The 26327-nt window shown below is 45.5% G+C and overlaps 1 protein-coding gene across 4 annotated transcripts in view; it reads right to left on the bottom strand.

The window, feature by feature from the left end:
* Nucleotides 1-484: 484 nt before the first annotated feature.
* ANKRD16 (ankyrin repeat domain 16) overlaps nt 485-26327 on the bottom strand; it is a 28182-nt gene continuing 2339 nt past the window's right edge. Inside the window, exons 3-8 of one of the 4 annotated variants that reach the window (XM_023230569.1) lie at nt 24399-24441; nt 22931-23039; nt 21971-22132; nt 19418-19496; nt 17222-17412; nt 485-1771 (exon numbers count right to left, since the gene is read on the bottom strand). In XM_023230569.1, coding sequence (XP_023086337.1) covers nt 17255-17412; nt 19418-19496; nt 21971-22132; nt 22931-23039; nt 24399-24441 — 551 coding nt within the window. In that variant the 3' untranslated portion in view covers nt 485-1771; nt 17222-17254. Of the gene's footprint in view, nt 1772-15251; nt 15656-17211; nt 17413-19417; nt 19497-21970; nt 22133-22930; nt 23040-24398; nt 24442-26327 lie in introns of those variants that run through there. The other 3 variants (XM_023230570.1, XM_023230568.1, XM_023230571.1) reach the window with 3 other exon arrangements.

Raw genomic sequence — 26327 nt, 5'->3', positions numbered from 1 at the left:
GAATAATCTTTATTTGTACTGTCTGAATTATTTTTCACCAGGTGTAAATATTTTAGAATATAAACTCACTAAAAATGAAATAAAGCACATGAGTGTTACATCATATATAACCTTATTCAAATCCATGGGTAATTCCTTGAAGGTGTACCATGTGCAGGAGCTGTGTGCAGCCTTCTGGGGTTTGTAAGGTAAGATATGGTAACTGACTCAGGCTGGGTGCGGTGGCTCACACCTGTAATCCCAGCACTTCAGGAGGCCAAGACAAGTGGATCACCTGAGGTCACAAGTTTGAGACCAGCCTGGCCAACATGGCAAAACCCAGTCTCTACTAAAAATGCAAAAATCAGCAGGGCGCGGTGGTGGGAGCCTGTAATTCCAGCTACTTGGAAGGCTGAGGCAGAAGAATCACTTGAACCTAGGGGGCGGAGGTTGCAGTGAGCCGAGATTGTACCACTGCACTCCAGCCTGGGTGACAGAGCCACTCTGTCTCAAAAAAATAAATAGTAGCTGACCTCCAGGGATGCATGACTCAGTGGCCTTGACTACCACTTACATAAATAGTTCTAACATTAGACAAACCATGTGATAATTGCTACAAAGTGCAAAGCAGGAAGAGGGGTGGAGAAATTAATTTTTGTGAACCTGGAAGACGTCTGAGGCGCTGCTGGGTGAGGATGAAGAGATTATGCCAAGAGCTAATTTTTATTAAATGCTTTTTCTACTCCTGGGTTCTTTGAGAATCAATGACATTTATTATTTATTACATGCCAGACACGGTGCTAAGTGGCTTAGATGCAATGTCTTTTTTTTTTTGGTTATCAGATAACCCTTTGTGAAAATATTTTCCTTTTCACTCTTTAACTAGCTGGGCATTCCACTGCTTCACTGTTGGTATCATCTGTGATACCATCAACATTGCAGCTCACGGACTGGGCAGTCCCCAGGAATTCTTTTTTTTTTTTTCTTTTTTGAGAGGGAGTCTCACTCTGTCGCCCAGGCTGGAGTGCAGGGGAGCGATCTCAGCTCACTGCAAGCTCCGCCTCTGGGGTTCACGCCATTCTCCTGTCTCAGCCTCCCGAGTAGCTGGGACTACCCACACCCGCCACCACGCCCGGCTAATTTTTTTGTATTTTTAGTAGAGACGGGGTTTCACCATGTTAGCCAGGACGGTCTCGATCTCCTGACCTCGTGATCCTCTTGCCTCAGCCTCCCAAAGTGCTGGGATTACAGGCATGAGCCACCGTGCCCAGCCCCCAGGAATTCTTTAATGGTTCCAGAGAGTTCTCTGGCTAAAGACTGGTGCTGCATCTTTTGGGCAATGTTGACAATCTCATCAAAAGTGGTGCTTCCACTGTGTTTCATGTTTTTGTGTTTCTTTCTGTCTGTTGGTGGTTCCCAAAGGTTGTGACGATCAGGGCAGAGGCAGAAGGCACCACCTCAATCTGGGCCTGTCTGTCGTGGCTGGTCAGTTTCACTGTCATCCTCAGACTCTTCCAGTCAATGGTTGGTGATGTCATCAGCAACCATTTTTGGAGACAGACCCAGTGAGCTAACCTTGGGGGCCAGTGCAGATGTGGCACCGACTTGTGGCACCCCTTGGGGGCCAGTGCAGATGTGGCCACTGGCATACCTCAGATATACAACTTGGATCTCACTGGGGTCAAACGTAGGCGGTTGCAGTCAGTTGAACTCAGGTTCAGGATGACTGAAGCAAGTTGCACTTTGCCTTCTCTGACCCGAAAAGCGAAAGGTGCTCAGGCTCCTGGCAACTCTGTGAAGAAAGTTATTATCATCTTAGTTTACAGATGAAACTGAAGCTCAGAGAGGGCAAGCAGCTAGCGTAAGGTCCCACAGCTGGACTCAGGGCTGCTGGCCACAGGCCCTGGCTCTACATGCTGCACAGTCAGAGAGGAAGAGTCCCATGCGCAGATGGAAGGCAGGAGGGAAGGCGAGGCTGGCGCTAGATAGTAACAAGCTGTTTGTTTTGGGCATTTCCCCTGTACTAGACACTGTGCTAAATGACCCTTCTGCTTTGTTTGCCTGGAAAAGTCCCCATCTTAGTGAATTCTGAATTTCCACCTACTGTCCCGGAGCAGCTGACTGTGGTGGAGAAAACTGCAGGACAGGGACCCTCAGCTGCCCCATACAGCCGGTGATACTGCCATGTCCCTGACTCCATGGGCTTTCAACACGAGGCCTCCCCAATGCAGTGTCCACACCAGCATTACCTGGGAACTTGGGAGACAAGCAGATCCCATAGGAGAGGGAAAGGGGAGCTGCCCTCAATTCAGATCAAGTTTCCCCTGTGCCAGAAGAATCAGTCCTCCAGATGGGTGGGCAGCACGAGGCCTGCAGTGAATGTTACTGTGCTGTGCGCTCACAAGTTAGAGGGCAGAGTTCATATTAAAGGTTCATACTGAGAGGTGAAGCCAGCTGGACTTCCTGGGTCAAGTGGGGACTTGGAGAACTTTTCTGTCCAGCTAAAGGATTGTAAACGCACCAATCAGCACTCTGTAAAAATGCACCCATCAGTGCTCTGTGTCTAAAGGATTGTAAATGCACCAATCAGCACTCTGTAAAATGGACCAATCTGCAGGACATGGGTGGGGACAAATAAGAGAATAAAAGCTGGTCACCCCCAGCCAGCAGCAGCAACCCACTCGGGTCCCCTTCCATGCTGTGGAAGCTTTGTTCTTTCGCTCTTCATAATAAACCTTGCTGCTGCTCACTCTTTGGGTCTGCGCCAACTTTAAGAGCTGTAACACTCATGGTGAGGGTCTGTGGCTTCCTGAAGTCAGCAAGACCACGAACCCACTGGGAGGAACAAACAACTCTGGATGCACCATCCTTTAGACTGTAACACTCACCGCGAGGTCCGTGGCTTCATTCTTGAAGTCAGCGAGACCAAGAACGCACCAGAAGGAATAAATTCTGGACACATTTTGGCGAAGCAGATGGGAACCATTCAGGCATCAACAGGCTCACCCTTGAAATGCATCCTAAGTCATTGGGACCAATTTGACCCACAAACCCTGCAAAAGAGGTAGCTCATTTTTTTCTGCACTACAGCTTGGCCCCAGTATTCTCTGATGGTGAAAAATGGCCACCTGAAGGAAGTATAAATTACAATACGATCCTGCAGCTTGACCTTTTCTGTAAGAGGGACGGCAAATGGAGCGAAATACTTATGTCCAAGTTTTCTTTTCATTGAAGGAGAATCCACAACTATGCAAAGCTTGCAATTTACATCCCACAAGAGGACCTCTCAGCTGACCTCCATATCCTAGCTTCCCTATAGCTCCCCTTCCTATTAATGATAAGCTTCCTCTGATCTCACCCGCCCAGAAGGAAACAAGCAAATAAATCTCCAAGGGACCACAACCTCCTCCACCCCCACTATTGGTTATGTCCCCTTCAAGCTGTAGGGGGAGGAGAATTTCGCCCACCCCAGGTACATGTCCCCTTCTCCCTCTCTGATTTAAAGCAGATCAAGGTAGACCTGGGGAAGTTTTCAGATGATCCTGATAGGTACACAGATGTCCTACAGTGTCTAGGGCAAACCTTGGATCTCACTTGGAGAGATGTCATTAGATCAAACCCTGGCCTTTAATGAAAAGAGTGCGGCTTTGGCTGCAGCCCGAGAGTTTGGAGATACCTGGTATCTTAGTCAAGTAAATGACAGAATGACAGCCGAGGAAAGGGACAAATTCCCTACCGATCAGCAAGCTGTCCCCAGTATGGATCCCCACTGGGACCTCGACTCAGATCACAGGGACTGGAGTCATAAACATCTGCTGATCTGTGTTCTAGAAGGACTAAGGAGAATTAGGAAAAAGCCCATGAATTATTTGATGATGTCCACCATAACTCAGGGAAAGGAAGAAAATCCTTCTGCCCTCCTCGAGCGACTACGGGAGGGCTTAAGAAAATATACTCCCCTGTCACCCAACTCACTCGAGGGTCAATTGATCCTAAAAGATAAGTTTATTATCCAATCAGCCACAGATATCAGGAGAAAGCTCCAAAAGCGAGCCCTGGGCCCTGAACAAAATATGGAGGCATTATTAAACCTGGCAACCTCAATGTTCTATAATAGGGACCAAGAGGAACAGGCTGAAAAGGAAAAGCGAGATCAGAGAAAGGCTGCAGCCTTAGTCATGGGCCTCAGACAAACAAACCTTGGTGGTTCAGAGAGGACAGAAAATGGAGCAGGCCAATCACTTGGTAGTGCTTGTTACCAGTGTGGCTTGCAAGGACACCTTAAAAAAGATTGTCCAACAAGAAACAAGCTGCCCCCTCGCCCATGTCCACTATGCCAGGCAATCACTGGAAGGTGCACTGCCCCAGAGGACAAAGGTTCTCTGGGCTAGAAGCCCTCAACCAGATGATCCAGCAACAGGACTGAGGGTGTCTGGGGCAAGCGCCAGCTCATGTCATCACTCTCACTGAGCCCAGGGTATGTTTAACCATTGAGGGCCAGGAAATCGACTTCCTCCTGGCCACTGGTTTGGCTTTCTCAGTGTTAATCTCCTGTCCTGGACAGCTATCCTCAAGGTCTGTTACCATCCAAGGAGTCCTGGGATGGCTATAACCAGGTATTTCTCCCACCTCCTCAGTTGTAATTGGGAGACTTTGCTCTTTTCACATGATTTTCTTGTTATGCCTGAAAGTCCCATACCCTTATTAGAGAGGGATATATTAGCCAAAGCTGAAGCTATTATTTACATGAATATGGGGAACAAGTTACCTATGTGTTTTCCCCTGCTTGAGGAGGAAATCAACTCTGAAGTCTAGGCATTGGAAGGAACAAACTCAAGCTCCAGCCTTAAGCCTCCCCACAGGACAAAACTTCTCTTTATACATCACAGAGGGGGCAGGAATAGCTCTTGGGGTCCTTACTCAGACTCGTGGGACAACCCCACAACCAGTGGCAGACCTAAGTAAGGAAACTGATGTAGTAGCAAAAGGCTGGCCTCACTGTTTACCAGTAGTTGCGGCGGTGGCCATCTTAGTGTCAGTGGCTATCAAAATAATACAAGGAAAGGATCTGACTGTCTGGACTACTCATGATGTAATGGCACACCACGTGCCAGAGGAAGTTCATGGCTATCAGACAACCACCTACTTAGATACCAGGCGCTGCTCCTTGAGGGACCAGTGCTTCAAATACGTACATGTGTGGCCCTCAACCCTGGCACTTTTCTCCCAGAGGACAGGGAACTGATCGAGCATGACTGCCAGCAAATGATAGTCCAGACTTATGCCACCTGAGAGGATCTCTTAGAAGCCCCCTTAGTTAATCCTGACCTTAACCTACATACCGATGAAAGTTCATTTGTGGTGGAGAATGGGATACGAAGGGCAGATTATGCCATAGCTAATGATGTAACCATACTTGAAAGTAAGCCACTTCCCCCAGGGTGCAGCGCCCAGTTAGCAGATCTAGTGGCACTTACCCGAGCCTTAGAACTGGGAAAAGGAAGAAGAATAAATGTGTATACAGATAGCAAGTATGCTTATCTAATCCTACATGCCCATGCTGCAATATGGAAAGAAAGGGGGTTCCTAACCTCTGGGGAGCCCCCATTACATACCACAAGGAAATCATGGAGTTATTGCATGTAGTGCAAAAACCCAAGGAGGTGGCAGTCTTACGCTGCCAAAGCCATCACAAAGGGGAAGGAGAGGGGAGAACAGCAGCATAAGTGGCTGGAAGAGGCAGGGAAAGACCAGCAGAAAGGAAAGAGAGACAGAGACAGAGCCAGAGCCAGAGAGAGGGAGGAAGAGACAGAGACAAAGAAGGAGTCAAAAAGGGAGACAGAGAGAGGAAGAGACAGAGAGGCAGAAAGTCAATGAGAGGAGGAGAGAGAGGAAGAGACAGAAAAAGAAGAGTCAGAGAGAGAGAAAGAAAGTCAAAGAAAGAGAGGAAGAGACAGACAAAGAGGGAGTCAGAAGGAGAGAGGGAGACAAAGAAGAAGTCAAAGAGAAGGAAAGAGAGATGGAAGCAGTAAAGAAAAAACAGTGTCCCCTATTCCTTTAAAAGCCAGGGTAAATTTAAAACCTATAATTGATAATTGAAGGTCTTCTCTGTTACCCTACAACACTCCAATACCACCTTGTTGTCAGTGTAAGCAAGGCCTTCCTATCAAAAATCATTGACCCAGCAGGTTTCCTCACAAGGGATCTAAATCTTAACTAATTACCATACAAAGGTCCAAACAGACCTAGGAGGAACTCCGTTCAGGACAGGATGATAGATGGTTCCTCCCCGATGGTTCCTCCCCACAGATTAAGGAAAAAAGACACAATGGGTATTCGGTAAGTGATAAGGAAACTCTTCTAGAAGCAGAGTTAGGAAAATTGCCTAATAATTACTCTGCTCAAACATGGGAGCTGTTTGCACTCAGCCAAACTTTAAAGTACTTACAGAATCAGGAAGGAGCCATCTATACCAATTCTAAGTTACTATGGACTGAACGAGGTTTTATTAATAGCAAAGAAAAATTAAAATCCCAAACTTATTAGGTTTTCAACAAAAGGAAAGTTTGCTAAAAGTTAACAGGATAAGTATTATCCTAACCTCTAATCTTATGGAAATCAGACCCTATCAATGCCCCTCCAAACTCAAGTCCGTCAGCGCAGAGTCATACAACTAATACCCTTACTTACAGGGTCAGGAATGGCCACTGCTACAGGGACCAGAATAGCAGATTTATCGACTTCATTATCCAACTACCACACATTTTCACAGATTTCTCAGTTTGCAAGAAATAATAAAATCTATCCAGTAAGAATAGTAACTACAATCCCAAAGAGACTCTTTGGCAACAGTGACTCTCCAAAACCACTGAGGCCTAGACCGCCTCACTGCTGAGAAAGGAGGACTCTGCACCTTCTTAGGGGAAGAGTGTTGCTTTTACACTAACCAGTCAGGGACAGTACGAGATGCCGCCTGGTGTTTACAGGAAAAGCCTTCTGAAATCAGACAACACCTTTCAAACTCTTATACCAACCGCTGGAGTTGGGTGACATGACTTCTCCCCTTTCTAGGGGAGCCATCTTGCTATTACTCGCCTTCAAGTAATACAGCCATCTTGCTATTACTTGCCTTCAGGCCTTGTATTTTTAACTTCCTCATCAAATTTATTTCCTCTAGGATCGAGGCCATCAAGCTACAGATGGTCTTACAAATGGAACCCCAAATGAGCTCAACTAACAACTTCTACTGAGGACCCCTGGACCAACCCGCTGGCCCTTTGTCTGGCCTAAAGAGTTCCCCTTTGGAGGACACTACAACCGCAGGGCCCCTTCGTCACCCCTATCCAACAGGAAGTAGCTGGAGTGGTCATTGCCCAATTCCCAACAGCAGCTGAGGTGTCCTGTTCAGACAGTGGATTGAGAGGTGAAGCCAGCTGGACTTCCTGGGTCAAGTGGGGACACTAGAAAGAGAACTTTTCTGTCTAGCTAAAGGATTGTAAATGCACCAATCAGCACCCTGTAAAAAATGCACCAATCAATACTCTGTGTCTAGCTAAAGGATTGTAAATGCACCAATCAGCAATCTGTAAAAATGCACCAATCAGCACTTTGTGTCTAGCTAAAGCATTATAAACACACCTATCAGCACTCTGTAAGATGGACCAATCAGCAGGATGTGGGCGGGGACAAATAAGGGAATAATAAAAGCTGGCCACCCCCAGACAGCAGCAGCAACCCACTCTGGTCCCCTTCCATGCTGTGGAAGCTTTGTTCTTTCACTCTTCATAATAAATCTTGCTGCTGCTCACTCTTTGGGTCCACGCCACCTTTAAGAGCTGTAACACTCACTGCGAGGGTCTGCGGCTTCATTCCTGAAGTCAGCAAGACCACAAACCCACCGAGAGGAACATACAACTCTGGACGTGCCATCTTTAAGACTGTAACACTGCGAGATCTGTAGCTTCATTCTTGAAGTCAGCAAGACCAATAACCCACCAGAAGGAATAAATTCCAGACACAATACCACAAAAAGATAAAAAAAGCGAAGGGGTGAGAAGAAACTTTTGGACAAGTTTGTACAACTTGTGGCCCAGGTGGCTTTGAATGCGGCCCAACCCAAATTTGTAAACTTTCTTAAAACCCTGAGATTTTTTGCGATTTTTTTTTTTTTAAGCTCACCAGCTATCCTTAGTGATAGTGTAGTTTATGTGTGGCTCAACACAATTATTTTTCCTCCAATGTGGCCCAGGGGAGCCAAAAGATTGGATATCCTGTTTTTGGAGGTGAGGGATGTGTTTACTGCCTTGGCTATGGTGATAGTTTCCTAGGTGCACAAATATGTCTGAATTAACTGTACATATCAAGGATATGCAGCTTTGTGTACCAATTATACCTCAGTAAAACCATCACAAAAAGGAAAAGAACAAAAGAAATGCAAATTCCTAGACTCCACCCTGGACCTACAGGCCCAACCCTCTAAGGCTGCCCAGCCACCTGTCTCCAGCAAGGTGGGGGCCTGAGAAGCACTGCCCAGACCTTTGCTCCCCAATGGACTATTTCACATCCTTCGCTAACTCCTCAGACCTCCCATACCGCGTCCTCACTCTCAGTCAATCACCTGCTTTCCTAAATCACTGGAGAGTCGAAGCACCTAGAAGACAGCTCGGTGTCTCCCAGCACCAATACCCCAGCTCCTGCTCAGCGCCCTTCTGCTCGGCTTTCCCTCTTGAGGCTGGGGAGGAACTGGCAGGGCAAACATGAATATTTGCCCTTGTGCACAAAACGCTACTCAATGCAGCTGCCATAGCCACCCCTGGGAACTAGCTGGAAGCAGCTGGGGGTTGCCGGGGGGGAGGGGTGGGTGGGTGGGAATCAGCATCTTTAAAAGTTTCTAATTTCAACTTTTATTTTAAATACAGGGGGTACATGTGCAGGTTTGTTACCTGTGTATATCGCGTGATGCTGAGGTCTGCAGTAAGGATCGCATCACTCAGCACGGTATCCAGTAGGTGGTTTTATTGACTGGCCCCCACACCCCTGGACTCTCTCCCTCTGAGAATCTGCATTTTCCTTTTTTCAGGATTCTTATGTTGGAAGGAATCTGCATTTTAACAAGACTCTAGATGCTTCCTACGGACATTAGACTCATTCCTCCCCCTCACTTCCTGTCTGTTGAACCATTTTCTCAGCAATCTGTAAACTGTAGTCTGCTCCATTAAAAAAAACAAAACGTTGATCCACATCCCTCTCCACTGCTTCATTTTCCAGCTCCAGGTCCTGCCTTCCCATTCTCTCAAACCTGCTCTTTGTCCAGCTCCTCACTGACCCCTTCACAGAGGCCCCCAGTGCACCCATGGCGGTGAGATCAGCTTTGCAGAGGCCCCCAGTGCACCCACACAGTGAGGTAAGCTTTGGCTATGGGCCTCTCCTCCCTGCGACTCTACCTGGGCACCAGCCAGACCTCATTCCCTCCCTACTGCTTTTTTTTTTTTTAAACAGGGTTTTTGCTCTGTCACCCAGGCTGCAATACAGTAGTGCAATCATAGCTCACTGAAGTCTTGACCTCCTGGGCTCAAGCAATTCTCCCACCTCAGCTTCCTCGGTAGCTGGGACTACAGGCACAACACGCCCAGCTAATTTTTTGTATTTTTTGTAGAGGCAGGGTCTCACCACGTTGTCCAGGATGGTCTCAAACTCCTGACCTCAAGTGATCTGCCCGCCTAGGCCTCTCAAAGTGTTGGGATTACAGGCGTGAGCCACGGTGCCTGGCCATTGCTATTTTTAAAATGTTGTTTCAAATACCCCCATGGTGTCACTCCCCTTGAGGATGCGTTGGGCCTTCCAGAGTAGGAAGAGGCAACAAGAGACCTGGTTCACTTATGGTGAAGCTAGGAGAGGTGTCATGTTGGTCAAAATGCCGGCAGGCCCCTCCTGTTGCTGTGCTCAGGCCAGAAGCTACACAGGGCATGGGCTCCTAAATGCATCCACTCCCCGTGCTTTCCCAGGAGCGCCCAGGCCTGTCCTCAGTATCAAGTCAATCACGTTTTCAGCATGGTGGAGGGGGCAGGTTCTGCGAATGCCGCAGGGTAGGTTAATTACACAGGCCAATCAAGTCCCTGTTGTTACCAGGATCGGCAGAGGCCAGCCCTCACTCCCATCTCATTTCATTCTCGATAAAAATCACGTCACGTGGCCGGGCGTGCTGGCTCACGCCTGTAATCCCAGCACTTTGGGAGGCCAAGGTGGGCAGATCACCTGAGGACGGGAGTTTGAGACCAGCCTGACCAACATGGAGAAACCCCGTCTCTACTAAAAATAGAAAAATTAGCTGGACATGGTGGCATGTGCCTGTAATCCCAGCTATTCAGGAGGCTGAGGCAGGAGAATCGCTTGAACCCGGGAGGTGGAGGTTGCTGTGAGCTGAGATCACACCACTGCACTCCAGCCTGGGCAACATAGCTAGATTCTGCCTCAAAAAAAAAAAAAAAAAAAAAAAAAAAAATCACATCACTCTTTCCAACTGAAAGAGTATAATTTTAAAAAGTGTAAAAACTGCCAAATATAAGTCCACATTATTATCCATTAAACGTGCTCCACAAATCCCCCACCCTCCAAGATACTGGCATTCAATGAGGCGCCCATGTGGGCTCTGCCTTGGACTTTTACTTCCTCCTTGCCCTGCTTCTTTCCTTCATGCCTCTGAGAAGGAAATGCTCCTTCTTCATCTGGAACTGAGCTTCCCAAGGGCTTCTAAGCCTACTTTCCACACCTTCCGAAGGGCCTTCCCACAGAGCCCTCACTTCCTCACTGCTGGCTTCCTCCTCTCTGGGCTCACTTCCCAGTCCGTAAACATGCCACACGCTCATCCCCTCACTCATCCTCTGGGAGAAAACTACCGTCCTGTCAAACCGCTTTCTTCTTTCCTTTTCTTCATCACACAACGCAGCCAAGGGTGCAGAGTTGCTCAGGTCCCCGTGCAGCCCATGTCTCCCACCTACTTGCGCGGCCCAACCTCTGGTGATCAAATCCAACAGCCGTTTCCGTCCCCAACCTGCCACCCTTGTATCCAGTTGAATTTGACAGAGATCCACTGATTACTCTGTCTACATCTTAAAAAGAAAATGGAAACCAATGAAAGAGGCAACACACACGACTCAATACGGACAGCAATACGATGGAGCATAAGACAGCCATGAAACACAACATTCACAAAGTTTTAAAGAGCATTAGGATTTGCTTGTAATGTAAAGTTAGAGAGCCAAGCATGGCGGCTCACACCTGTAAACCTAGCACTTTGGGAGGCTGAGGTGGGCGGATCACTCGAGGTCAGGAGTTCGAGACCAGCATGGCCAAAACGGTGAAACCCTGTCTCTACTAAAAATACAAAAATTAGCCAGGCGTGGTGGAGGGCGCCTGTAATCCCAGCTACACAGGAGGCTGAGGTATGAGAATTGCTTGAACCCAGGAGATGCAGCCTGCAGTGAGCTGAGATTGTGCCACTGCACCCCTGCCTGGGTGACAGAGCAAGACTCTGTCTCCAAAATGAATAAATAAACAAAGTTAAGGGAAAAATTGCATATACAGCATCAGCTCGACTGTATGCATTTTATTTATTTTTTATTTATTTATTTTGAGACAGAATCTCACTCTGTTGCCCAGGCTGGAGTGCAGTGGTAGAATCTCGGCTCACTGCAAGCTCTACCTCCTGGGTTCACGCCATTCTCCTGCCTCAGCCTCCTGAGTAGCTGGGACTACAGGTGCCCGCCACCACACCCGGCTAATTTTTTCTATTTTTAGTAGAGATGGGGTTTCACTGTTAGCCAAGATGGTCTTGATCTCCTGACCTCGTGATCTGCCCTCCTTGGCCTCCCAAAGTGCTAGGATTGCAGGCGTGAGCCACTGCGCCCGGCCCCGCATTTTATTTTTTATTTCTTGGACGGAGTCTCACTCTCTTGCCCAGGTTGGAGTGCAGCAGTGTGATCTCGGCTCACCGCAGCCTCTGCCTCCTGGGTTCAAGCGATTCTATGCCTCAGTCTCCCAAGTAGCTGGGACTACAGGTGTGCCCCACCACACCTGGCTAATTTTTTTTTTTTTTTTTTGAGATGGAGTCTTGCTCTGTTGCCCAGGCTCGAGTGCAGTGGCACGACCTTAGCTCACTGCAACCTCCGCCTCCTGGGTACAAGCAATTCTCCTGCCTCAGCCTCCCAAGTAGCTGGAACTACAGATGCGTGCCACCACACCCAGCTAACTTTTTTGTATTTTTAGTAGAGACAGGGTTTCACTGTGTTAGCCAGGATGGTCTCGATCTCCAGACATCATGATCCGCCTGCCTTGGCCTCCCAAAGTGCTGGGATTACAGGCGTGAGCCACCGTGCCCAGGATGCCTGACCATTTTTTGTATGTTTAGTAGAGATGGGGTTTCACCATGTTAGCCAGGCTAGTCTCGAACTCCTGACCTCAAGGCCTGCCTCGGCCTCCCAAAGTGCTGGGATTATAGGTATGGGCCACCGTGCTCAGCCCTATATGCATTTTGAAAGACTAAGAGGAAATAAGAGTGGATCCATCTGGCTGGTGGAACTATAGATTATTTTTGTTTTCTCCTTTACTATCTTCTGTATTTTACAATAGGCTTTACAAACAAAAGTCAGAGATTAAAAGGGACATTTTTCTGGTCTGCCACCTGCTGGTGAATTCTAGCAACATCCCAGGTTAAATTAAATTCAGTGCTTGCTCCTCCCTCTTCTCACTGTCTGAGCACCCTCCCTATAGTTCCCTCAGGCTTTAGCCTGACTTGCCATCTCCTTTCCATTTTGTGATCCTTTCCATCTTGTCTTGTGTATTTTCTGGTATAAATTTTTGTGGTAATATATGTTAGGTCCTCGGTATTTTCAAGTCATTACAACTTTTACCTCTTTCCATCTCTTTTCAGCGACTTTCTTTTTTGAGACGGAGTCTCACTCTGTTGCCAGGCTGGAGTGCAGTGGCGATCTTGGCTCACTGCAACCTCCGACTCCCGGGTTCCAGCGATACTCCTGCCTCAGCCTCCCAAGTAGTGGGGATTACAAGCACATGCCAACACGCCCAGCTAATTTTTGTATTTTTAGTAGAGATGGGATTTCACCACGTTGGCCAGGATGGTCTCGACCTCCTGACCTCATGATCTGCCCGCTTCGGCCTCCCATAATACTGGGATTACAGGTGTGAGCCACCGTGCCCAGCCGAGACTTCTGCTTTGATTGAGCTTAATAACACACACTCACCATGGGAGTGGGTGTGCTTTTAGGACCAGCTGATAGCCCTGGCAGAAGTGGGCGTTAGTTGAGGCAATCAGAAATCCTGACAAAATTGTAGTACGTGCTCTGGGAGGCATGTTAAGCCACAATTGGCAATCAACGCCCTTGGTCACAATAGTGAGAATGCCCTGGCAGCCACGTGAGGGTGGATTTGAGGACGTGGAGAGGCGTGTTTAAGACATGGCTGCCACTTTCTAGGAGGAGAGTGAGAGCTTGGGCAGGAGCCACAGCAGGGATGGTGTGGAACAGGCCAATTAGAGAACGCCCTGGCAGCCACGTGAGGGTGGATTTGAGGATGTAGAGACGCGTGTTTAAGACATGGCTGCCACTCTCTAGGAGGAGAGTGAGAGCTTGGGCAGGAGTCACAGCAGGGATGGTGTGGAACGGCAGATTAGAGAGCCGCCCAGCAGCAGGCCTCTGCAGGGACTCCCGAAGAGAGAGGAGTCACGACTGACCCCCAGCTTTCCAACATGGTGGGGTGAGCTGTGATGCCATCAACCAAGGCAGGAATGCAGGCCTGTATGTCAGTGGGTTGTGGGGAAGGCTGGGTTTTGAATAAACTGAGTATGAGATGGCCTCAGAACATCCATGCAGAAATGTAAGCAGGCGGTAGAAAGTAAGGGCTAGAGAGATCTGAGTGTTACTGACACTAGGGTGTAGCTGAAGCCTGAGTCCTAGACAACAATGCTTCAAGAGAAAACCCAGAATGAGGGAGATGCTGGAGACAGAAGCTGGTACACATGAGCATGGAGGGTCGGCCTGACAGAGGAGTGCAGAGGCAGAGACGGAAAAGGCAGAAAGAAAAACCCAGGAGTGCATATTGCAGGTGGCAAGACTCCAGAAGGGGGCAGTGATCAGTAAGTGAACTGAAAGGGTCAGTAACCTAAGGGCTAAAAGTACATCACTTGATATGGCAATTAGGACGTCACTGGTATCTGAAAGGAAGAGTCTGCACAGAGCTGCAACAATGAAGCCAGACTGCAGGGGCGTGGGTGGTGCCTAGGAACTGAGGGTATCAAGCAGAGACTCTTCCTGAAAGTGTGTATGGGAAAAGATGCTCCAGAGGGAATAATAATGAGAAGGGGCTGCAGGGTGCAAGAGTCAGAGGACAAAATGAGACAATCTAGGTAAGGGTTTAGCACTATCTTGCATATAGTAAGTGCTCAATGCACACAAAGGGCTTTTATCGCGCATTCATTAACTATATAATACTTTTAAATTTAAAAGACAAAAATCAGTCCAAGGAGCCTGCATACCAGTGGGGGAGAAAAACAATGAACAAAATAAATAAATTATACGGTACATTTGCTAATAGCAAATGCTAAGAAGAAAAAATAAACTGGGGAAAGAAGATATCAAATGTTGAAAAAAGGATACAATTTTAGATAGGGTGGCCTGGGCAGGCCTCACTCAGAAGGTGGCTTGTAGGTAAAGACCCAAAGGAGGTGAGGAAAGTAACTATAATCAGGGAGTAATAGAAAAATATTATCATCATTGTCAGAGCATTCTTCATATATTATTGTTATGGAAACATCTGGTTATTATTCTATTATTGCTACTCTCTTTGCTGCAATTAATATATACATATATATTTTTAGATGGAGTCTCGCTCTGTCACCCAGGCTGGAGTGCAGTGGTGCAATCTCAGCTCACTGCAACCTCTGCCTCCCAGGTTCAAGCGATTCTTCTGCCTTAGGCTCCCAAGTAGCTGGGATTACAGGCACCTGCCACCATGCCACGGTAATTTTGTTTTGTTTTGAGATGGAGTCTCGCTCTTGTCACCCAGGCTGGAATGCAGTGGCACGATCTTGGCTCACTGCAATCTCCACCTCCCGGGTTAAAGTGATTCTCCTGCCTCAGCCTCCCAAGTAGCTGGGATTACAGGTGCATGCCACCACACCGGGCTAATTTTCATATTTTTAGAAGAGATGGGGTTTCACCATGTTGGCCACGTAGGTCTTGAACTCCTGACCTCAGGTGATCTGCCTGCCTCGGCCTCCCAAAGTGCTGGAATTACAGGTGTGAGCCACCATGCCCAGCCCACAATTAATGTTCTTATAATCACTGCCATCTCTGGGTGTTTAGTAGTTTCAGTAGTGGCATCTGATAACCATGGTTTCTATTACAAAGGTGCCTGGGATCTCGGAAAACCAGGGACAACAGTGTAATATGCTGTGTCGTCATCATCAGCTGTTTGTAAGGGCATAAAGAAAGCCAAATGGAAACTGATCGTGCACGCGGCTGCTGCAAACGCAAAGCTGCTCACGTGTGTGCTGAGGGGAAAGAGGGCAGTCCCAGACTGATCTTTCAGTCCCATCTGTACACGCGAAATATCCACACAACAGAACCATCTTCAGCCCCAGAGGGCACTGACGCAGGCATCTCTGGAACAACAGGAAAGTGGTAACTCATCTCATATCAGTGCAGATGGAGAGTGTGTGTCATTTAGAGGTCACAAGACAGAAGTGTTTCTACCAGAACACTGATTTGGTGGTTAGAAACAGGAATCCGCTGATGCCATCTGGGAGTAATTAAGACGAACAGGAAATTCTTGCTCTGTGCCAAACTGAGCCCAACGCTGAGAATAAGGTGGGTGTGCAATAAGCACTTGCTGGATCACACTCAACAAGAGGGTTCAATGTTGCTCGCGACTGATGCATACAATGATTAAAAAGCCTGATCTAGAATAATAATTATTCTTTGCAATTCAGAGAAAAGGATCAAAAAAGGAAAAGAAAGAAAAGGAAGAAAGGTAGAAAAAGAATCTAAATGCCTGAGGACTCATCCTATCTTTACTCCATTTAAGAGGCTACAATATCTTTTAAAGCTAACTGTCAAGTGTTTCATTCCTTAACAGTCAGAGGCTTCTGTGAGTGGACGGCACAGGACAGAAAATGGGTTTTAAAGACAAAACTCCATTCTTCAACTCAGTTTAACAGAAGTTTTGTAAATATCTTAGTTACATTTTCTTCTTTTTTTTGGGACGGAGTCTCGCTCCGTTGCCCAGGCTGGAGTACAGTGGCGCGATCTTGGCTCGCTGCAACCTCTGTCGGCTGGGTTCAGGCGATTCTCGGGCCTTAGCCTCCCTGGTAGCTGGGCCTACAGGCATGCACCAGCACACCTGGCTAATTTTTGTATTTTTGGTAGAGATGAGGTTTTATCATGTTGGCCAGGCTGGTCTTGAACTCCTGACCTCAAGTGATCTGTCTGCCTCAGCCTCCCAAAGTGCTGGGATTACAGGTACGGGCTACCATGCCCAGTCCTTAGTTACATTTTCTACATGTATTTACTACTTGAAGGGGGCCAATACTGAATTTATCTATTAAAACAAACAAAAACCCTCAAGATTAAAACTTGATAGCTTAACTAGCAGTGCTTAGAATATACAAAAATTTTTATTAATTTCTTGTAAATGCCCGTGTAAACAGATTATAAGTATGTCCTTCTTGGCTACAAAACCAAAAGTGAACCATTGTAATGGCCAAGTAAAAGTTTATGATGGAAGAAATTAAACGGGTCAACTACATTTTATGGCTCAAGCTAGTAGCAATGTATGTGATATTTTTGTTATTATTATCATAGCCTTACCATGCAGCAGTTATTATATTTCATATATTTGTGAAAGTGTGCATACTATATTATATTCATTATATTCATGCATAGTACGTGCTTCTCTAAGGATCCCACAGTCTGATCTCACAAACATGATCTATTCTACTTTAAGAATACAAACAGTGAAATATGGACTACGGGAAGATTATGACTGTGCTCAGGACTCCATAATGTGCCTGCCATGGAGCTGGGAATTCAGCCCCCTGATCACTGGGAACTCCTCAGCAGGAGTGGAACATGCAGGAGGAGGGAAGGGAGGAAGCGGAGGAGACGGAAAACTGGCTTCCAACTGGTTTCGCTGAATCTGTGACTGACTTAAGAAGCAGGGTATGAATTACCATGCGCTTTACTGCCTCCTCTTGGAAACATCCTTATGTCATTGCGCTGCGGCCAGAGCCCTGAAGGACATCTGCTCTCCTTGGGAGCTGCTGAGCCAGGGTGCCCGTGACGTCTTCAGAATCCTTCAGTCCCGACTGTAGGAGAAACTTGGCACAGGCCAAATGCTGACCTGCACAGGCCAGATGCAGGGCTGAGGGGTGACAAAAATCATGTGGACTTAAAAACACAACCCCTGGAGCAATACTGACCTCATGAGTTGATAGTGCCCAATAAAAATATCGATTCTTTCAATATCTTCCATAATTCATTTTCACAACTTCACCTATACTAGATCAAAATATTTTTCTTTTTAACCTGATTGGGTTGAAAATAGTTTTAAAGATAACAAAACCAGTTAGAGAGGATTTAAGAAATTGATCTAGGCCGGGCGTGGTGGCTCATGCCTGTAATCCCAGCACTTTGGGAGGCTGAGGTGGGCAGATCACGAGGTCAAGAGTGTGAAACCAGCCTGACCAACATGGTGAAACCACATCTCTACTAAAATTAAAAAATTAGCCAGGCGTGGTAGTGCGTGCCTGTAATCCCAGCTACTCAGGAGGCTGAGGGAGGAAAATCACTTGAACCTGGGAGGTGGAGGTTGCAGTAAGCACTGCACTCCAGCCTGGGTGACAGAGCAAGACTGTCTCAAAAAAAAAAAGAAAAAGAAAAAGAAACTGATCTAAAACAAGAAGCAACAGAGCAAGTTAACAAGATATAGGAGACTCCTCTCCATACTCCAGAATGCTCTGGAAACACACTTTAAATGGTACAAAGAACTTTCTAAAAGGTTTATTGAATTTGCTTTGTAAATAAAACTATCACCACAAATAATCATGTAACCAAAAAAACACCATTGAACAAGCTTCCCACTCTGGGTGTAGAAATCAACACTGAGGTTACTGGTGTGCTGAGTTCAGGGGCACTGGTGGTTCTGCTGCCTTCTCTCCAGCAGAGAAGTGGTGTCCCTTCCTGGGCAGAGCAGCTGCCCTTTCCAGCCCTAGAGTGACTAGGTAGGTACCTGCAAGTCTTTGAAGCATCAGAAAGATCTCACTAGGCCAGGCGCAGTGGCTCATGCCTATAATCCCTGCACTTTGGGAGGATGAGGTGGACAGATCACTTGAGGTCAGGAGTTTGAGACCAGCCTGGCCAACATGGTGAAACCTTGTCTCTACTAAAAATACAAAAATTAGCTGGGCATGGTGGTGGGCACCCGTAGTCCCAGCTACTCGGGAGGCAGAAGAATGGCTTGAACTTGGGAGGCAGACGTTGCAGTGAGCCAAGATCATGCCACTACCCTCCCGACTGCGTAACAGCGCAAGACTTTGTCTCAAAAAAAAAAAAAAAAAGATTCCACTAAACCCTTGCAAGATGGTCTTTGGCTCACAGAATGTTAGAGGGTTTATTTTAAAGTCCAAGTCTAAAGAATTTGTTCTCAGAATATGTTTCTGAATATTCTAAATAAAAAAAAAACATAGTGAATATAGTTCCTAAATATACTCCAAAATGGATGACCTGTGAAGAACTGATACAATACCTGGCTAGCAGGTGTCATCATGAATTAGAAAGAAACTGCTTTTATGACGCATATATTATTATGGTTTAAAATAATAACAAAGGTTAACAACAGCAGTTGTAATGAGTGGCAGTCATCATCACTGTTATAGTAACAACAATTATATGAAGGCTTTACAGAGAAAAAGATATTTTAATGAAAAGTAGTTGAGCTATTAGAAGAATAACATTAAGGCTGGTCGCGGTGGCTCATGCCTGTAATCCCAGCACTTTGGGAGGCCAAGGCAGGTAGATTGTTTGAGGTCAGGAGTTCAAGACCAGCCTGGCCAACACAGGGAAACCCCGTCTGTACTAAAAATACAAAAATTGGCCAGGCATGGTGGTGTATGCCTGTAATTCCAGCTACTCGGGAGGCTGAGGCATGAGAATCACTTGAGCCAGGAGGTGGACGTTGCAGTGAGCTGGGATGGCGTGCCACTGTACTCCAGCCTGGGCAACAGAGGGAAACTCTGTCTCAACACCACCACCACAAAAAAAGAAAAAAAAAAAAAGGAAGAACATTAAAATCAGTGTTTTAAATATAAAAGTGTATTGGTTATACTCAGTTTACTAATTTCCAAGGCATATATAAAATTAAACGGTACCTGATCGATTTTTTTCATCTTTAGAATTGATGTCAGCTCCCAAGGATAAGAGAGTCTGAATTGTACTTGTATGTCCTTCCTGAATTGAAACAAATTTGTTATCACTGTGAGGAGGATAAAAGAAAACCTTTTGCGAACCAAAAAGTATCTGAGACAGGTCTCAATCAATTTAGAAGTTTATTTTGCCAAGGTTAAGGACATACCCGAGAGACAGATCTGTGTCTTTCTCCAAAGATGATTTTGAGGGCTTCAATATTTAAAGGGGAAAAGAGGGCTGGAGTGAAAAGGAGGGGAGGGTACAGTCACATTACTGAATCCACACTGCAGGATAAAAGGAGTAGGTAGGGGGAATAGGCAATGATACATTAAATATCTCTTGCTGCTCAGTAAATTGGCATTTTATATAAGACAAGGTGAATATAAAGTAGCTACCTGTGGAAATATTTAACCCTTTATCTGTAGCTATCTGCTTAGGAACAAAAGGAAAGGCAGCTTTCCGCATGACTCAGCTTTCAGAAGTTTTTATTTTCCTTTCACACTTTAAACCCAGACTCCAACATACATTAGGTACCTTTTCTAAAACAGTCAACTGCTAAAAGTGAATTTTCATATCTTTTTTTCCCTTATTCTTTTTTTTTTTTTTGTAGAGACAAGGTCTCACTATGTTGTCCAGACTGATCACAAACTCCTGGACTCAAAGGATCCTCCCGCCTCAGCCTCCCAAAGTGTTGGGATTACAGGTGTGAGCCACTGTGCCTGGCCAAATTTTCATATCTAAAGTAAGACAGTGTATCATTCTCAATTCTAGTATAAATCATTAAATAAATATTTTGGTGACATTTAATTATTAGAATACAGATGATCAACTCTGTGGGCCAAATTACTGACCCAATGCAGTTAGTTTCCATCATTGTGAGCAGTACAAATCTTGTGATTTATACAGAACCCAAAACTCTAAAATTTCCCAAGCAAATACACTCTTCGTTAAAATCTTTAGGGCACAGACAAACTAGAAAAGATCATAACCTCTCATAAATGGGAATTCCTATTACAGCTAGTAGGAATTATTATATTTTTTAAAATAAAAATATTATTTATAAAATATATATATATATATATATATTTGAGATGTAGTCTTGCTCTGTTGCCTGGCTGGGCAACATCGTGCAGTGGCATGATCTTGGCTCACTGCAACCTCTGCCTCCTGGGTTCAAGTGATCCTTCTGCCTCAGCCTCCTGAGTTGTTGGGACTACTGGCGTGCGTCACCACACCCAGCCTAAATTTTTTGGTATTTTTTAACAGAGACAGGGTTTCACCATGTTGGCCAGGATGGTCTCGATCTTTTTTTTTTTCTTGCTCTGTTGCCCAGGCTGGTGTGCAATGGTCGCGATCTTGGCTCACTGCAAGCTCCTTCTCCCAGGTTCATGCCATTCTCCTGCCTCAGCCTCCCTAGTAGCTGGGACTACAGGCACCTGTCACCATGTCCGGCTAATTTTTTGTATTTTTAGTAGAGACAGAGTTTCACCATGTTAGCCAGGATGGTCTTGATCTCCTGACCTCATGATCCACCTGCCTCGGCCTCCCAAAGTGCTGGGATTACAGGAGTGAGTCACCACGCTCGGCCTATGAAATAATTTATACACTCTTTGTCTAGCCAGTTAGTCTGCTACTATGTGATGAGACTACAATTAAGGTTCCAGGTTCACTCTTCCTATGGGAGGACCCTGTGGCCACAGAGCACATCCATGGGTATCTACCCAGCTGCTCGAAAGCAGGACATCAGGCAGGAGAATGTAATTGATTAGAAAAACAAGTAGGCTGGGCGTGGTGGCTTACACCTGTAATCCCAGCACTTTGGGAGGCCGAGGTGGGTGGATCATGAGGTCAAGAGTTCAAGACCAGCCTGGCCAACATGGTGAAACTCCGTCTCTACTAAGAATACAAAAATTAGCCGGGCATGGTGGCATGCACCTGTAATCCAGCCTGGGCAACAGAGCAAGACTCCATCTCAAAACAAAAACAAAAACAAACAAACAAAAAAACAAAAAATAAGTAAAGGCATAGCCAATAGATAATGTTAAGGATAATATGCAAAATGCTCCTAGCATTTAAAACAGCTACTTTTCCAGTGAAAATGTTTATCTTCAATATTTCACACCCCAGAGAGCCTAGTAAATGCAATTCTCTTGCCCTGGCTGAAGAGTTCTTAACTTCTGAAATCCAGTATAAGAACAGAGAGCCAAGAATTTCATACAATGGGTATTTATGGCTTCAAATAACATTATTCCTGAAAACAAAAACCTGTGTGTGAGGGGGGATGCACTTTATGGAGTAAAAGTTTTTTTTAAAGTAAGTTTTTGCCTAGAAACAAATTCAAGTCAGGTTTCTATTTAAAGAGATAAAGTGCTTCAGAATCCTGACCATTTCAGAAGAATATCATGGGCAATTTCGTCCATAGAGATGGGGTCAAATAAACCAGGCTACGGAGCTACCATCAATGGAGTAAGGCAAGCCTTGGGGAAGCTGGGACAATGTTATAAGAGGTAACAAACCTTAGCTGCATAATGAAGTGCTGTGAGGTGGGTTGACGTGGCTCTCACATCTACATCGATACCAAGTTCAGAGACCAAGAATCGGATGGCTTTGTTCTGCCCTGTGACAGCTGCCCTGTGCAGAGCCTGGGCCCCCAGGCTGTCTTCTGCTGAAAGGCAAGCCTAGTGGGCAGAGGAGAGAAAGGAGCAAAGGTCAAAGACAAGAAACAGGGCAACTTAGATCTGGGCACCTGCTGGCGCTTCAGCAAAACTGAGCTGTTTGCGCATAGCTCTCTGGGTGGAGGATATGTGGCTTTGTCTCACTCTCAAAGGACTCTTTTTTTTTGAGACAAAGTCTGACTCTGTTGCTCAGGCTGGAGTGCAGTGGTGCGATCTTGGCTCACTGCAACCTCCATCTCCTTCGTTCAAGCAAGTCTCCTGCCTCCGCCTCAGGTGTGTGCCACTACACCTGGCTAATTTTTATATTTTCAGTAGAGATGGGTTTTAACATGCTGGCCAGGCTAGTTTCAAATTCCTGACCTTAGGTTACCCACCTACTTTGGCCTCCCGAAGTGCTGGGATTACAGGCACGAGCCATCGTGCTCTGCTCTCAAAAAAGGGCTCTCTAATCAAAAAGATGGTTATGATTCAAAGTTCCAGGCTATGGTGCCAAAAGCACTCTCAGCAGAGACAATTTGTTGTTATTATTGCTATAAAACAGCTACCATTTACTGAATATTTTGCCAACTGCTTTATGTACATTGTATTATTTAATCCTCATAAAACTTTCTGAAGAAACTAAATTTCTCTCCATTTTACAGATGGGAACACTGGTGCTTAAAGAGGTCACCAAGTCGCAGAGAGAGTTTGGAGGGGCTGGGGAATGGAACCTGGGATCTGAGCAACGATGTGCTCTGTTTATCCTGTGACCTAAAATTTGTAAGAAGAACCAAAAGAATAAAAACACAACCATTTTTATACCCCATGTTCATCAAGGAGCAGCCTAGCGACATCGATGTGACCACACTGGATTGCATCCATCAAGGGGGTGACGCCACAGTTGTCTCTGTAGTCTGGTTCATATTGGCACCTAGAGCCAAAACCCCAAGTAAGAGCTGAGAAAGTTCACCACCTCAAACCCAAGGGACAGTTGACACCTGATCATCTGCAGGTGGACTGCATGTGTGGAAATGGCCTGTGAGCGTGGAGCTCTCTCTATTCTCCCCCATCTCAGTGTCCGAACTGAGCACTAAGCCTTCAGGAGCATGATGGTCTTCCCCAGCAGACCCGTTGTTCCTCTAACCTTCTCCATCCCATTTGACAGCACTTGGTCTCTTCAGCTTCCTGCACCAGAGGCCCTGAAGTCACCCCTTGCCACTGCCTTTCCCTCATCCTTCCTGATCAATTGATGACCCCCATCCCTCAATTCCACAGCCAAAATATTTAAGACATCTGTGTCCAAGCTGGGCACGGTGGCTCACGACTGTAATCCCAGCACTTTGGGAGACCAAGGTGGGTGGATCACCTGAGGTCAGGAGTTCAAGACCAGCCTGGCCAACATGGTGAAACCCTGTCTCTACCAAAAATATAAAAAATTAGCTGGGTGTGGTGGCGTGCACCTGCAATCCCAGCTACTTAAGAGGTTGAGGCAGGAGAATCAATCACTTGAGCCTGGGAGGTGGAGGTTGCAGTGAGCTGAGATTGCGCCGCTGCAGTCCAGCGTGGGTAACAAGAGGGAAACTCCATCTCAAAAACTTAAAAAAAAAAAAAAAAAAAAGGGAAAATCCTCAATTGGCTGATAGCATTCACCCTCTCCTTCAATGTTCAGGCTTCAGCATCTTCTAGGCGTCTTTCGGTTTCTTCAATCTACCACACTTTTTCCTGGTTGGGAGTACCGTGGGTGCTGTTATTGCTGTCTGAAATACTCCCTTGCCTCCCGCTTTCAGCTAATTTCTTTTTCTCCTTCAGGTCACAGCTTAAACACTGGCGCTGAGATTCTTTACTCTTAAAGCAAATTGGGTCTTCCCATTATTTGTTCTGTAGGGATCCTGCAAGTCCTTGTAATGCACACCGGACTTGACTTTCGGGACTCCTTCATGGTCTGTCTTTCCTGCCAGTCTGTGAGTTCCAGGAGGGTAGAAACTACATGTTTCTTGTTTCTGTTGTGGCCCCTGCACCTGGTACAGGGCTTACTTTATATTAAGCGCTAAATGAATGTATAAATGCTTGTTGAATAAAATAGAAAAATGGATGATTTTGCCTCTGAAAACATTTTTCCCAGATCTTTGTTATTTTTTATATTCTTTATCTGCTTATGTCTTTTGTTTATTTTTCTTTTGAAAGCCTAATTTCTTTCTTAAAAATGTGTCTGAGCTCTTTATATAGCACTGATAATAACTCTTTGTCATAGTTAGCAAATATTTTCCCCAACTTGTTGTATTGTTCTTACCTCTTAAGAAGCACCTTGACTGCCTCTAAATGGCCGTGCATTGCTGGGAGGAGAAAGCTGACAATTAGAGCTTTTTAGTGCACACATAAAATATTTCCTGCCTCCTCACTTTGCTCTCTGCCCCATTCTATTAGTGATAGCTTACAAGAAGAAGTCATTAAATAGGGTACTCTGTTACCGCCCTACACAAATATATATTTAACTGGATAAAGTGGTAAACAATAATGTTTTCACTTTATATGTATGCAGCCAACACTTGATTATCTTATCTTTACATGCACTTGCACGGGAAACTTTCAATCCTAAACTTCTGCTTCTGTGCTGCGGATCCCCAAGGCTAGTCCATTTTTGCCCAGGAAATGCTAAATATTGTAATAGTAATCCATGACAAAATAGCCTGGATTTAATTCCCCTATCAAAAGTAACTATACTCAAAGGTTATGACTATTTGTCTTCCACTATTTTGGGTGAATGATGGAGTACTGATTGTTTCTCCAGGGGAGAAACTGGTCAAATAATTCATGAACTAAAAAAAGTTTTCTACTTACTTGCAAAGCTTTAGAAAGGATTCCTTGGTCCCTAATTGCCAACTGTGGCTCATGCCTGTAATCCCAGCACTTTGGGAGGCCGAGGTGGGTGGATCACCTGAGGTCAGGAGTTCGAGACCAGCGTGGCCAACATGGTTAAACCCCGTCTCTACTAAAAATATGAAAATTAGCTGGGCATGGTGGCATGTGCCAGTAATCCCAGCTACTCGGGAGACTGAGGCACGTGAATCACTTGAACCTACGAGGCAGAGGTTGCTGTGAGCCGAGATCACACCACTGTATTCCAGCCTGGGCGACAGAGCATGACTCTGTCAAAAAAAAAAAACAAAAAACAAAAAACAAAAAGCAACACTATAAAATGTCACAAGTGATGATTTTTAGAGAAACTAAAAGCCCTGTATCCTAATCAGTGTACTATCTAGAAAGCTACAAGTTATTTTCTGAATTTTTTGATCTAGACTCTTGAGCTCCTTACTATCTAATTTCTGAAATTACAGTAGTTTTACTTTTTACTAATTGTTTTTCTTTTTACTTTCTTCAAACAAATGAGCAAATAGAAACTTTTTACTAATTTAAAATAATCTACAAATAGCTAATTCAGAGTTAAGAATCACTACTCCAAATAATAAAAACTGTAACCCAAATTTACATTAGATGTTATTGGGCCAAGGCATTTAATTATGAGTACTATATTTATTTAAATGTATAGCACTATGGTAGGTGTTACTAAGGCTATGAGGACATATATTTCCCTCCTGCCTTTAAGAGTAACGATGTAAACATGATAAAGAAAATAGCACTAACCAGTTACTTTGTGCTATATGCCAAGCATCTTCTAAAGGATTTATATACATCACGCTCTTTAAACTCTACCACAACCCTGAGACGTACCATCACTGACATTTGGTGGATGAGGAAACTTGCTCAAGAGAGAGACTAATTTCCTTGCCCAAGGTCAAAGACTATGTACTATAGAACCAGCTCATGGGCAAATAATCTAGGGAGGATAACACAGATACACACGAAAAATAAACTAATACAACAGCATGCTAGCCAAGTTACATTAGTTTTAAAAATTTATTATATGCCAAAAGGCCCCTAAATGCTCTTTTTTTTGAGACGCAGGTTTGTTCTTATTGCCCAGGCTGTAGCGTAATGTAGTGCAATCTTGGCTCAGTACAACCTCTGCCTCCTGGGTTCAAGTTATTCTCCAGCCTCAGACTCTGGAGCTCCCGAGTAGCTGGGATTACAGGGAGCCGCCACCATGCCCGGCTAATTGTTTGTATTTTTAGTAGAGATGGGGTTTCACCATGTTGGCCAGACTGGTCTTGAACTCCTGACCTCAGGTGATCCACCTGCCTCCAGCATCCCAAAGTGCTGG

Source organism: Piliocolobus tephrosceles, chromosome 9 (genome assembly GCF_002776525.5).
Source record: "Piliocolobus tephrosceles isolate RC106 chromosome 9, ASM277652v3, whole genome shotgun sequence".
Taxonomy (NCBI): Eukaryota; Metazoa; Chordata; class Mammalia; order Primates; family Cercopithecidae; genus Piliocolobus; species Piliocolobus tephrosceles.
The sequence above is the reverse complement of the archived record's forward strand: the minus strand, read 5'-3'. Positions and strand labels throughout refer to the sequence as shown.